A 15163-nucleotide genomic window follows, 5' to 3' on the forward strand; every position below is an offset into this window, starting at 1 on the left:
ACGAAGGCCACAATAAGTACAACGTGGTGCTGTGCCAGGGTAAATCTAGCGAAACAGCTAAGACAGTTTTAGAACATCTGGCACAGACACAGGGAGGCTGTCCCGACGGTGAATCTTGCATGCAGGGTCCAGGAAGATTTCGACCCGCCAGGCAAGAACACCAGCTTCGGACGAGCAGTGTGTACAGAAGGTGGGAGTGAGAGGCTCAGAAATGCCCCTTAAGAAGAGGCGTAGACGGAAGTAGGGTCGTAAAGCAAAGAGTACGACAAAGAGCCTAGCCCGCTTGAAAAAGTTAGTAAACGTTCGAGTCAGTTTAAAGAATTAGGCATTTGTCGTCGGCGTTGTATGTGTTCTTGCTTTGTATGTGTTCGAGCCGCCGGACAAAACGAAACAGAAAAAGCACGTTGGGTGAACAGGCAAACGGAAAGAAGGGGACCGTCAGCCTTTCGTCGCTCTATCGACTGCAGGTTTGATGGGCCGCGGTAGTGCGAGGTCTGTGGCTCGCTAATAGTAACTGGGCGAGAGTAAGAACTCTGGTTGCCAGCGAAGAGCTTTGTGGGGGTCGGAGGCGAAGCGAATGGGTTTTGCCATAGTTCCATTTCCTGTTCGCCGAAAAAGACCCACAGGACGCGACAGCACGTGTTCGTCTCAAAAGGGTGTAGGCGGCGGTAGGCTTTTGATGATGTTCACTAGTAAATTCGTTTTGTTTTAAAGTTTGAATTTGCAGTTTAAGTTTGTTTTGGGTTTTAGAAAGTGTTCTGCTAGTATGTCGGCTAGTAGATAGTGTTTAGGTAACCCATTTTTGGTTTTGTTCATTTCTTTGGGCGTTGCACGTTTCTATAAGGTAAGCATTGTGCGATTGCATAAAAGACACAGATAGGAGCCTGCATCATAGTAGATACGCGTAAATGAGCAGGGGCGACGTTAGAACTAAGTACGACTGAGCGCAGAGATGCAAAGATACTCCATGTAAGTTTTACAGGGTTCATGCGAAAGTTTCTTTTGTTGTTTTAATGTTTTCTTTTCATGTGTCCAGTGTGGACATCAGTACGGAAAGTTAGTTCGAGAGTTAATGTGTGGCTTTTATAAAGATGGATACCGCAAGGCAGAATTAGTAGTTCATCCATGCAGGTGCAGCATGACAGTTGTCTCTTCGTCAGCTCTGAGGGAACTGACGACTAGCTTTGGCGGCACAAAATTTTGGAAACTAAAATATGGCGTGAAGCAAAAGGCTTTATTTTATGAGAGTGAGGCCTGGTAGGTTACAGCGGATTGCTCTCGCTAGCACATAGGTGTGCTACGGGGAACGCCTCCTCTGACAGTTAGCTTTCTTGAAAGTAGCTAATGTGAAGATTATTCTCGAATCGGGATCGCGAGTTTTGGTGAAAGCTCAGACAGACGTTCCAGTTGCTGCTTCATGTTTGGTAATACTACTTAAGGAAGGTTGTTTTGGAAAATTTTTTTAACTCGATGGGTCTCAGTGCGGGCAGGGCGCTCTCCCGTGCCTGTGGTGGTGTGTATGAATGCTTTGCCCAGAAGGTAGCCACAAGAAACGAGCGGGAAAGAGTCTTTGGCTGGGCGTCATCGACAGTGGCCTGGAAGACGGCACCACACTACGACACTTTGGACAACCTGTGCAGCTGGTCACCCTAAGGTCGAGTCTCCCGCCAGCGGACGAGCTGTTGTGACTGGCGCCCGAGCTTACGAGGGAGCGGCGCTCTTTGAATCTTCAAACAAGTAGCCGAACGGCTGGCTGCCTATGCCCGCCAGTTATTGTCCCTCTTAGACGGAGGGTGAGACGTCGTGTCGCCACAACGCCGTAAGTGGTTTGTGAGACGACAACGAGTACAGCATCCTACTTGGAAGCGACCGCCGCGGCCGCCGCCAATCGCCCCGCTAATTAGGCGAGCGGTTCGGCGGACCCTTTGATCTATGCTGTCAGGAGTTTGAGACCCCTCGACCAGCGACACACACACGACGAGGAAGAGCCCCGCTGGCACCACTTTGGAAAACAGTGATCACGCCTCAATATTGGACGTTCACGTGGGCCGCGCATGTTCTCTGATCTAGGGAGAACATGCCCTTTATAATGAGCCACCCGACTCATTCGAAGGAGCGCCATGTGGAGGAACGCCAGATTCGAAAGCTCGCCATGTAAGAAAGAGCTCGTCATGTACGAGAGCTCACTTGTATATAATGTAAATAAACCCTCGTCAAGTCTCTCTTCCTACTGCCTCGACAACTTCCTTCCGGACCTCCGGTGCCTACAAACCCCGGTCGCAACAGCCTGCACCATTGTACACCAAGTGACATCCTTCCAAATTTCATACAAGAACATCCAATTTTCACCCTTTTCTAGATAATTTTAAGAACTGCATGAGCCAGCAAAGAAATCACATGCATTTCTCAGATATTTTTCACCCACCATACTTTCACTACCACCACTAGTTACATAACCTAAAATGACATCACATATCAAGTTCAATATTGGTTTGGTTTTCTTGTCGTCGTTACTGCAAGTAGTACTTTATTCAATGATTTGTTTGTTTTTCAACAGTTCAGCATACTGTAAGCAGAGAGGTTAAAAAAATGCAGATTAGCTGTTACCACAGACTGTTCAAATTTCTGTGTACTGCTCCTTTTGGCATTCTCAATACTTTTCCCAGCAAAGGCAACTAATATAGAAAACGTTAAAGCTCTTTGTATAGTAGTTTTGCTGCAAAAAAATGCAGTTTAAACAATTTAGGATAAACTGCATACTTTTAACATTGACTACTAAGGCATCATCAGCTTTGTTTTAAAGTGAGTCATGTATTTTGGTTCGACTTTCTCAAGATCCTGCAGCTGCAGAAGTCATGTAATTTTGACAATAGGCTTTCCAGGAATGTCATGAAAATGACATAACTACATGGCTGAGCTGTCATAAAGCTGACCACTTGTGATGGTGGTGTAAAGACCAATTACTCTCGAAAGGTTAAATTTGAGTGTAGGGACAATGATCAGCGGAAACAGACCAAATCTATATATCTCAGTAGCATACATTGTCCAATGCTTGACAAACACTTCCCAACAGTGCAAGTTAGTCACTGTAAAAACATGTGAAAATATAAATGTGTCCATTCTTGCCTGTTCATGATGGTTCAGTGACTTCTCCATGGCAGCAAGGTGGTCCAGAGAGGCTACACTATCACTCAGGTGAGACAGGGGACTGCCAAAGTCAGATGCTTGTGAGTGGAAGTCAAAACCGCCATTGCGGTTGCCATAGCCCATTCCGTTGGGTATGCCCGAGCCATTGCCCATGACAGGCCCATTGGACATACTTGGACCACTTGGCATAACTGGGCCATTAGGCATGCCAGCACCACTGGTCATCACAGGGCCACCAGCCATGACTGGCCCATTGGCCATGCTGGGTCCATTCACTATGGCTGCAGGAAAGTATTTGTACATGCTAAGGGCCATATTATGCATAAATGATATTCAGGTGCAAAGAGCAGTAACATGCTCAAAAATAATCATTAAAAATCATTATTTTGGCAAAACTAATGAAAACTATCTCTCATGACACTATGCCATTTGGTACCTTGTACCACAGTGAGATGATCTATCATAGGCATGTGTGCTTCTACAGATACAACACTGAATTCTGAGATTTGGAGCATAGTCAAAGCTTGTTTGTAAGTATACTCATTTTGGAAAAAGTCTCTCACAATGGCAGGCTGATAGCAGACCTCATGTCAAAGCAGCAGCAGCACTACACCACCAAAACGAAAGTATTCAATTGAATTTTAAGTTTGAATGTCATACTTCAATCAACAGCTTCTCATAAAGAGTCTGTGAAATTGACACAACTAATCAGCAGGGAGCCAGTTTGCGAGTATCATGCTTCAGTGATGGCTACAAAGGAGCTGTGCAGTCCATGCAATGAGCTGCAACACTCTGGCAAAGCTTTTATTTAGCAGGTAAGTTGATGGTTACCAAGTTTGCCTCAGAATCACTGTTGCTTAAAATAAAAGATGGAAAATACCAATATGGGACGAGTAACATCAAGTATTCAGACATCCAGCCAGGAATGAATGGCCTAGCTTGCTCTGCTTTGGGAGCGAGTGTTCAACATGTAGATTTTGAAATAGTGCTCTCCACTGTTAAACTAGTGGTGAAGCTTGCTGGACAAGTTGGTGAATTATGATGGTAAGAACAGCACGAACATAAAGCATGCAACGAGGAAGAAACACATACGATCACATGTGTTCATTTATCATTCTGTGGTTAACATTCATGCTGTTCTTACAACAGGCAGATTGCACGCTAAAGGAGAGCATGGATGTCAACCTAGATTTACCATTATTATTCAGTATAAGAAGCTGTGCTGTTATTGCTTCACCACCAGAAATTATGCACAAATACCATAATATGAAATTCTGTAAAATGATGGTGCAAGAATGGTTTTCACTGCGATATCACCTTCAATATACATACTAAGTTTTACATTGCACAGCTACAAATCACATAACAGGCTGGCAATCTCTCTCATGAGTTGACTCACACAGGCTCACTCACAGAAGACTCTGAGCTACGAGTGAGTCTCAGGGAATCTAGGTGAGTAATATTGTGATTAATTTGAGTTTGAGTGAGTCCAATTAAAAAAAATTCTGGCAAGTCAGATTTCGAGCGAGTCTGGTTGAAGAAAATTTTGGTAAGTGAGTCCAAGTGAGCTCTAAAAACAAAGTATACTTCTTGAGTGAGCCTAAGTAAGCTCCACATTTTTTTTTCCAACCTACGGTCATAAGGTCAGCTCACATTTACACTCGCATTTACTCTCGTCTACTCACACATATTTCAGTGCACTAGCATTCATACGTCAGTTGAATATTTACTAATCCAGGGTGCGAGTTTCCACATCCCCCGCTTCCCCCAGATATTTCCTACGAGAACTTATTGATAGAAATATTTTGTGTGAGTCATATCTTTGAATAAACATGTCGTTACTGAATTGCAACCACTGATATCTCATATTCGAAGGTGCAAGCTCAAAAACTGCCAAGTAGAACACTGATAATATCAGATATTGGTGTCAAAGAGCACTGACACTGTGGTCGAAAATGCAAATTATACGCTAACAGATGCATGAGTCAACTTGCTCAGACTCAGATTGAGTCATGAGTCTCAGCGAGTCCAAGTAAGTAATATTATGGTGAGTTTAGCTAGTCTGAATCCAAGTGAGTACAGTTGATGAAAACTTTTGAGAGTCTGAGTCCGAGTGAAAGAATATTTACTTCATGAGAGAGTCTGAGGAAGCTCCACATATTCTGCAAACATATGAACCACAAGCCACATGCACTAACTTAGGGGCAAAGTAATGCAAGAGTACTACGCATCCCCTTAACATTTATCTACAATCGATCCCGGATATATAGTACTCAAAGGGGATCACAAAATAGTTATATATATCGATAATGCGAAAAATAAAATATGCATATTTACTGTCAAAACTAGAGCCTAAATTAAAGCAGTCAAAAACAGCTGCATCGTCATTTACATCGATAAGTCGCTCACTGTCAGAGATGGTGGTCAGAAACGCTCATAGGTCACAGAATTTACCAAGGCACTGTATGCCAGCGATCACGACGCACTCAAAGTCGTCACCTGTTCCGCAAAGAAAGTTTACGACGGTGCTTTACTTGACGTCGCTCCAAGCACCAGTTTTAATTTTTATCGCTACGTGAGGGTCAACGTTCAGTTCAACTCCCAAATGAGAATTCACCAGGAACGAGGCGAGAAGTTCACATGTCTAGGAAGTGCAAACGACAATGTAGAGTTGCCACAGCCGACATGTTGGCGATATCGATGTCACTTGTGCCTTCTAGCTGGAAGCCGCTGTTTTCAGCTGCTCCGATGCAAAAATAAAAAAATTTAGCCTCTGAGAGGTGTATTTTAAAACCGAAAACACTAAAGAGAAGCCATGAGGTTGCACATCTCGAAGGCCATGCTTTTCAGGCTCGTGTGCCATAGCAAACAAGGAAGAAAATGTGAATTTTGCAACGAAATCACCGAGTCACTTCGCACTCTCATTTTGGCACCACCAAAAAACGGTCTTTTTGAAAAACACTAAGCCCACGTGTTAAGACCTGCAGATCGCGCATCAAACATACCGGTGCACTCGCAAGGCCCACGCAGCGAAACTGATCCTCGCAACGGAATAATACCGCTTTTTTGTCAAATGCGCACTCAAAGGGATCAAAACTTGTTAGAATGTGGCCAAAAATTGATCAATATTTGCTGGGAAAAATGCACTTTCTGGCTTTCCGCGCGGCACAGTGTTAGATATAGCGGATGTCCCGCTGTGCGGGAGTTCAATATAAAGGTGCACCAGTTTCATACTTTTTCATGGGAATTTCAAGGGGATTTCTAGAATGTTTGATATAGCCTATAATTCGATATATCCGAGTTTGATATATCCGGGATCGACTGTATAGACTGTAGTTTCATTGCTATGCCTCTGCATTGCTTTCACTGCTCAATATAATATTGCAACAATACAAATGTTCTAAGACCAGGTTTCTGAGCTTGTTTTCTTCTAAATGTAGATTCAGAGAGTAGGGATTATTTAGATAAATGATGTGCATCATACTGTTGTGCCAGTTTTATTGGGTGTAAAAATGATAACTAATTTAAAATGTCCCTAAAGCATATGTTCACGTTGAAGGCACAACATTTCATGAACACAATGCTCTTGACATGCAATGGTTACTATGAGGTCTTTTTTCATGAACTAAAGATGATCAGACAAGACAAGCTGACTACAGAAGCTCCAGAATGCAAAGCTTGTCATTTTTACTCTAGCTTGCAGCTGATGACAGGCAAATAGTAGATTCCTGGCCGAACCTGCTGAGCATGAACACACTGTTGCTTACAAGGCCACATTTTTATTTACAATAGACTTGAAAAAAAAAAAAGATTCCTAGTAATTTCATTAAAATGCATTGCAATGCATAAATTTTTGGTCAAGGGATCTGGTTTATTTGGTCAAGGAATGCAAGTATGGAGCAGCCATACTTAGAAGGATATACTCACACTGCATGTCAGGTGGAGGTAGGGCCGGGTAAGGTGCGAGACCCTGTCCCATTTCCCAACTACTTGTAGTTGGCATTGTCATGCTGCCAGGAGACATAGCCTTCAGTCGCTTGCCCCCACTGCACGACTCTGAAGCAAACAAAGCCACCATACAAATTAAATTACATGGTTTTATGAGGCGAAATCCCAATGTGATTATCATGGGGCATGGCACAAAGGGGCATACCCGGTTTAATTCTAACCACCAGGGAACTTTTCTATGCATCTCAATAAAAACACATCGGTACATTTTCATTACGCCCCCATCAAAATTCACCCGCCAGTAATCTAACCTGCATCCTTGAGCTTAGCTAAGCAGTGCCTCAGCTGCTGATTTAACATGATCAGGAACCACTACTCAAGTCCCACTAAATATAATCCTACAATGTTCTATGCAAATTGATTTGCTGAATACACCAGTGGCAACTCACCTGTTCCGTCGTGTTCATCTTTAATTGATTTGAGAGTGACTGGTTTCCAGCTAGCTGTGGCATCAATGGTTACTTCTTCCACATCAGAATTGCTCAGGTTGGTCAAAATACCCCACATGTATTGGTCCACTTCCAGACCTTCAAGAATGGCTGTTTTGCTGCACAAAAAAATGCACCACAGAACAGTGTTAAGTGCTAAACTCAAGTAAATTCTTGGCAAGGCTTAAGAATTTGTATATGCATTAGAAATAGCGGTCCACTATATATAAAACATGTTATGCTCAAAGCAAAACAGGTGTATGAATACAAGCTATTACTTTACATAATTACTTTAAAATAAACTTTAAAATAAACTCCAAACTATTACGGCACAGGAAGGCGCACACAAACACTCGCTCCGTAGGCAACAAATTCGCGTTCCTGCTACTAGGACTGGATATGGTAGAACCCTAATTGCATATCGCGCCCCACAGCTTATAAATCATTTAGGTGAGCAATTAGATTTTAACCTCTCATTAATGCAATTCAAATATCACATAAAACATCTCCTCATTAATTGAGTAAAGTAAACATGTTTCCAATAAACTTCTGGCTAGGTTCCACATATACTCTCACCTTTAGGTACAAAACGCGTGTATATACAGTAGTATGTATGTACATATGGGCAGATGTATGTTATGAAGATATAAGTGTATTATATGAATTTAACAATATGTAAGTATGTGTCTTTGGATATGTAATGAACAGAGCCTGGATGTCTGATTCTGTGCGTCTATGGAGCCTATTTTTTGTATTTATATGTCACCTATTTTTGCTTTTATGCTATTTCTGTGTTCTCTTATTATGCTGCTCCTTGTATTGTTATAGTTATTATTCAATGTAGCACTGTTTGCTGAACTTCTATCATTTTGCGTAGCGAAGCCACGTCAGGCCGAATGGCCTTTAGCTTCGCTTCGTTTTTCTGTATCTCACCAGAATCTTGATACAACTCATAGCTGTATTAGCAAACCAAAGAGTAAAATTCTCACAAACGTATAAATACCGTAAAAGCCCGCATATAGCTCGGACCCGCATATAGTCTGGGGTTTAATTTGGAGATAGCAAACGTGAAAAAAAAAAAGTTTTTACCCAAACATAGCCAGAGTAAAATGGGAAGATGCATTAATTGACACATTTCATTCATCGACGTTGTCGGACGCACTCTCTTCCAAAGGTTCCTTGTCGGAAATGTTCCCTTCAGTGCCTTCAAGCACGTTCCAGATGCAGCCCTTTCTGAATGCGCGGCAAACGAGCCTTTCGGGAATTCAGGCCCAAGCTTTGACAATTCATGAGCACAGTATTGCTGGTGAGGCCCGTTTCAGTAGTCCGACAGGGGTCGCTTCTAGTTCTCTGGACCTCATCCACTCAGCGTACAGGCGCTTGACATGACCTGGCTTATTAAGGCACACATCGAACAGTTGCAGCGAGAGGGATGACGAGCTCGGAGCAGCAATCGCACAAATGTCGCTTTACGAAGTCTGTCAGACGACATCAAAACTCGTCGAGCACAAGCATCAAAGGGAGCGCCTCAGCAGTGCTCCGGGCCGTCAACACCATACGGACCTTATAAGGTTTTGGCAGCAGACGACATTTTTTGGTAACTTCTCCCCCTCCGGCAGCGTCCTTCGTTTGAACACCATGTAGGGCGGTAGGTTGCGACCAGTGCAGGACAAAACCCGTGTTTTGTCTCTCCCAGTCGATCGCACGATAACTTGCCTGGAGCCTTCCTGATGCACGGTCAGCGTCGAGGGCATATCCTGATAGACCAGCATTTGATCCCTGTTGCTGATCTGGCCCAGCTGAAAGGGGACAGCTTTTCGCAATGCAATTACATACTTTTGAAACTTTACAAGGTCCTCTTTGTCGCTCTTTGGTAGCTTCTGCGAAATCAACGTACGCCGACATAGAACCCAGTGCGGTGCATGAAGAGAGACACCCAATGTTTGCTCGCTTTGAAATTCTCCGGCTGGATGCCTTTGTCTTGGGTGATCTCCTTGCCTTCACTTGTAGCAGCTCGATGTTAACTCCACGATGTGCAGCTCACTGCTCCCGCACAAAGTCTGCGGGTTCTCGTTCCATCTCAGGAGACGCTCCATTTTTTGGTCCGCGGAAACTTTTTCGCTGGCCGCTGCAGGCAAAGAGAGCGTCCTTCTGCTTTCGTGAATTGCGAATACCCTGCTTGTTGACTCCGAAGTGCCGCTCCGCGGCACAGTTGCCAATGGTTTCAGCAGCAGCAATAACTTTCCTTTTAAAAGCAGCAGAGTACTGCCTGCGCGGTGCTGACATGGGGTAAAATCACAGAAGCGAAATTGTGGCTGTCACTAAGGGCACCAAGTTAAAGCAAAGGCCACTGACCACAGTTGCACGCATGGGTCTGTAAGACTAGCGTCTCCTATGGCCACTAACACTACCTAGCACTTGGCGTAGAAGTGCGCAAACACCTGATGATGATGATAGCACCGCGCTATGCCGAAACCAAAACTGAATTTCGGCCGAAAATTCTTGGGACCCGCATATAGTACGGAGCCAAAATTTCGTACCCTAAAATCTAGAAGAAAAACCCCGGGCTATATGCGTTCTTTTACGGTATGGTAAGCCTCCTAATATTTTACAAGCACTTCCAAGACTTATATATCTTTTGTTATAAAACAAATACGGTCCCACATTAGTTAATTAGATAACCTTTAAAAGGCACAGTAAATAAGTAAAAAACAAAGAGGACAGCACTCATCTTGGCAGAAATAAGCCCACACCACATTTATTCAAAGAAGAAATGTCACGGAAAATTTGTAAATAAGACAGACATTTGAAAGAATTGACTGATCAGTGAAATCTTTGTCACGCAAAATTTGTAAACAAGACAGACATCTGAAAGAATTCACTGAGCAGTGAAATCTTTCAGAACTGTCTATATAAATCCATTGCAAGGCTCCTCCTTCGAATAAAGGGTTTATACCAATATTTACAAATGCAGTGCCCAAATTGACTAGTTTTAAATACGATGCATTTCGTAGTGAACCAAAGGCACTTCAACTATATTCATCTATCTAGCTGCCTACATCTGGGTGCACTTGGATGTCTCCTAAGTGAACGACCCATGAATTTAATTATTGTTTGACTTTGCAACCATCATGAACACCACAAGATTGCAGTGCATGCCTCTACTGAAAATGTTTCAATTCATATTGCCGTACATGAAGGCTTCCAAAACACCCTAGAACCACTTTGGATACATGAATGTATGCTATTTTAACACCTTTAAATTACAATCACAGTGACACAAGATCTCATAATAAATTGTTGCCAATGCCATGAATACAGATTTGGTTTCTTGAACAACGTAAAGGCCAATTCGCTCGGGGAAGAAGAAATGGTCACCATTAGAATTAACCAGCGCACATTCACCCACAGCTTCATTCAGGAATATTTTCCTTCTCCACCCTCTCCAACAAAGTCGACATAGTAACCGAGGTAAAGCAGGTGCACAAATAAAGAATTTACAAGCCTCAGCAGAATTAGGAAAAGCTTCATTTAATGGTACAGCATTCAGACAGAGATAGTGACAATGAACAGGTTGTGCTGGTGCCAGTGCAACAACCCTTGGAATTACGAAAACTTTTCATTTCTCAATACTTGGGCAACTGAAAGGCTCATCAGCACAAAATATGACGCAATCCTTACCTGCATACTGGGCACCGCCAAGAACCTCGTTCACAATTTAGTTGTAGGTAAGACTCCAGGTCAAAGCACTGCGATGCGTAATAAGGAATCATTGAAGCACCATTTCAAAACAAACAAGCCCATATGACAATGGTGCAAGTGCACATCCAAACAAACCTATAATTAGTTACACATGCCATATAAAAAGCTGCAAACGTGCTGTATAAATAATTTCATCCTGTGAAAACATGCTAAAGTATAAAATTATCCTTGTCACTAAAGTTGTACTGGCAAAATAAGTGAAAAAAAAAGAGGCATATAACAAAACTGCAGAGACAATTATAACCATGATTTCCATTTAATTATTTCTACCATGTTAAATGAAAGTCATGATATAGTCATGCCATACTTAACTAAAGTAGCTATATTTATTACCCCTTACTTAACTAATATGGCAAAAGATAACTGTTGCTACCTAACACTGCAAACACAGGCAAATCATTCAAAAGCACGTTTGCTTTATCTCATTCAATCACATTTCATACAGTTTACAGGCTGAGATTTTTCTACCAGAACTTATCACCAAAGTATGTGTAGACTAAGGCTACAGGATAATGTATAGACTCTAGAGCAAGAATGACCCCTTATACCTGTTGCCTCTTCTCTATAAATGTGCACATATGTAATACATAATGTTCACACATTTATTTTAACATATGAAACAGTTTTACTGAAAACTGAACTGGTCACTTTTACTAAAAGCATTTACTTATCCTCTTTTGAGGCTCGGGGAGAGTGAGCAAATCGTACTTAACTACACTGTTAAGAAAGGCAGTTGTTTCCCCACCAAAAATAAGTTCACTTCAACAGCAGTTCAGCAGCATTTTCCTTCAATTTTTGATCACATTCATGCATAGCAATACTTATGAGAACAACTGAAGCTGTCTTGCCAAATTGATGCAATCAGCCAAAATTATCAGCAATGCTATCTTGATAGCATAGCCATGTTAGGGATACTAAGTTTAGTGGTACGTGTTAAAAATAATTGTTAACAAAATAAAATAACTTCCTTTGGTTGGTCTTGCAGGTTAGTTGGTTGAACGATTGGCATTGAAAGTTTAGAGACCAGCTCGTCTGGGAAAGCCTTTCAGTTCTCCGAATGTTTACCTGCATTCTGTAACCCAGCAGAGTATTCGACAGGCCGGAAATCTTAATTTTAGGCTCCCTGCCTAAACAGAGAGAATATTCAGTTTTTATTTCTTGTATTTTGTGGTCCTTAAATTTTTGCCACCGACTATACATGATCAAAATTTAAGCAGTGGAGACAAACTATGATACACACAATACAGGAACTGACAAGACACACACATAACAATGGCTTGGTAGAAGGCTAGACAACAGTTCTGTCAGGCGGCATGGCCTTTTCCCAAGAACATCAGTAAATGTTGCAGAAGAAAAAAAACGGATTCCTGCACATAATAAATGAGTGTGAGGCAACTAAGTCGATTTTTCATTTCACGACCACGACCTCCCTTTCATTTCAGCACACGATTTCTATGTGAACATGACGCCTTGCGAGACCAAATAGAAATAAAGCCAGATTTTTATTGTTAATATGCACTTCCCAGGATATCTCGCCCTCCTGTATCACAATTTATTATGGTGAGTTTCTGCCCGTGAATTGACTGTACTATATTCTCTCGCATTATAGGCGTTCCTACAGTTTTGTCACGAAAAATCATATTTTTTTTTTATTTATGCACAAACAGGCGCACACAGAACTTGGCCGTAATCAGTAGTTTTGTACTGTATTTGTACAGATTCAATTCAACACCCTTTTACGTTGACGGGCGCGAGAAAATAAAAGAGAGAGAGAAAAAAAAAAAAGAGCGGTAGCGCTGATTGTGCCGCTTGCTGGATGCTCCCGCTTTGCATGAAACATGCAATCGCGTCCTCAACAAATGCGCTTTGAGTTTCCTATCAGGAAAAGGGTCATTGTTATCGCGTTTGCTACCTCTATTTGGAAATTTAAAGGCTTTTCAGCTTCCAACACGGGCATCTGCCTTTGTTGCCACTATGTAGATTTGCGCAGCTCGGCAGACCTTTGTTGCCGTTGATTTCCCAGCCACGAACCTAAACATCGTATCATGCGCGATGCTCTTAGTGAGTGCAATCTTTTCGACGCCCAATTTTCATGTCCTTGTATGAACTTTCTGTGACATGCCAAAGCACAGACGAAGCCTAACCAGCATTTGTTGCTTTTCAGTGGCGGTCACGAGCTATCAAAGTTGCAGTTTTGTACGGCATCAACGTAGCTTTTTGCAGTGGCTCCACTTGAAAAAAAAAAAAGAGGGCATTGGTGGTGCTTTAACACTCGAAGGTGGTTCGCAATGCAATTGCAATGTTTTGGATACGGGGTGCGAGCCCGTGAAATCGAACGATGATAGTAGGGCACCATAATCCAATGAACCATGAGAACATGAAAGACAAACAAAGAATAGAAAAAAAAACAATCAATTTTTTTCTTTTTCACAGGATATGAATTCAGGACCACTTCCACAGAAACTGAATATTGTAAGCATTATGCCATAGCCCCACAAGCCGTTCCAGAGAATTGAACACCTTAATAAATTCCCAGCGTGCAGCTTGGAACACCAAGATGCTCGATACGTTTCTGTTTCATCACGAACACATGTGCCCCATCAGCTAACATTGTGTCTGCATCTAAGTTCACACCTAAAGCTGCCATGGTCTGTGCAATGATTCAAGCAATTCTTTGCCAGTTGATAGTGCAGCAAATAGATAGCACGTATTAAGCTTAGTACTTGGGAATTTCAAGCTACTAAAAAACCCCCACATATTTCGGGGTTTTGTTTTTTCATAATAATAGAGTTTTTGATTTTTGCCTCATATTATTTGCAGATCTGAACAAAAACTTACTATAAAAATAAAGTTCTTGAAGTTTCAGACGTGTAATTGCCGCATGGCGACGACTTGGCTTCATTCCCCTTGCCACGTCGCATGGCAAGGCTGAGAATTCTTTCTTTGTTTGTTGCAGTTTTTTGAGTGTGTACCATGACAGCAGATGCAGGCATGTGTGAACCTTGCAGCAAGATGTCAGGACCTCTAAAGCAGTACTCTCCCGCTTTCAAGGGAAATGTCATCGCAGCCGCCGAAAAATCGGAAACGGTGGGGCCGTGAGGCACTTTGGCATCATTAAGGGAACTGTGTGCGGGAGGCAATGACAAAAAGAAACGCATTTCGCATACAGCAGAAAGCGAAAAAGCTTTTACAGAATGAAGAATGGGGCATTCCCAGAAATCGAACTTGCCCTGACAAAGTTCGTTTGACACCAGCAGGCCACGCATTTGGCAGTGAGCATGGAACTGAAATGGGTGAAAGTGAGGAAGCTGGCCACAGAAAAGGGGATATCGAGCTCAGATTTTAAAGCAAGCAGGCACTGGATCTGCCAATACATGTGTCACACTAAATTTTTACTTCGCTTGCAAACCTCAATTTCTCTAAAGACTCCCGAACCTTTCGCACAGCTTCTTGTGTCTTTACAGCACCACATTATTTTGTTGTGCAGATCAAAGAACTTTCCACTGAGCCAGATCAGCAAGGTCGATAAAACACCAGCATAGCTGGGCATGCCATTGCTCCTAACTGTTCACGAAAAGCGCTCGAAACAAATTTGTAGTCGAATAGTTGAGTCCCTTATAACGATACCGTTTAAAACAATATATCGGATGTAACAAAGAACTATACCATGCACATTTGTATGCTTTCTTCGATAAAAGAAACCACTTATTATGACGCTCCAGTGCCACGATATTGGATGTAGCAATAGAATCCAGCTAGAGCACGCGAAGATAATGGCTCTCTACACAATGGCTCTCTATGCGCTGTGCACCCTATCC

The 15163-nt window shown here is 42.4% G+C and overlaps 1 protein-coding gene across 6 annotated transcripts in view; it reads right to left on the reverse strand.

Moving 5' to 3' along the window:
- tna (Zinc finger MIZ domain-containing protein tonalli) overlaps positions 1 to 15163 on the reverse strand; it is a 318898-nt gene that overhangs the window by 15223 nt on the left and 288512 nt on the right. For all 6 annotated transcript variants that reach the window (XM_075878705.1, XM_075878703.1, XM_075878702.1 and 3 more), the window contains 4 exons: positions 11265 to 11332; positions 7545 to 7702; positions 7075 to 7203; positions 3127 to 3428 (listed from right to left, as the gene is read on the reverse strand). In XM_075878705.1, coding sequence (XP_075734820.1) covers positions 3127 to 3428; positions 7075 to 7203; positions 7545 to 7702; positions 11265 to 11332 — 657 coding nt within the window. The remainder of the gene's footprint in view (positions 1 to 3126; positions 3429 to 7074; positions 7204 to 7544; positions 7703 to 11264; positions 11333 to 15163) is intronic.

This window comes from Rhipicephalus microplus, chromosome X, assembly GCF_043290135.1.
Source record: "Rhipicephalus microplus isolate Deutch F79 chromosome X, USDA_Rmic, whole genome shotgun sequence".
Lineage (NCBI taxonomy): Eukaryota > Metazoa > Arthropoda > Arachnida > Ixodida > Ixodidae > Rhipicephalus > Rhipicephalus microplus.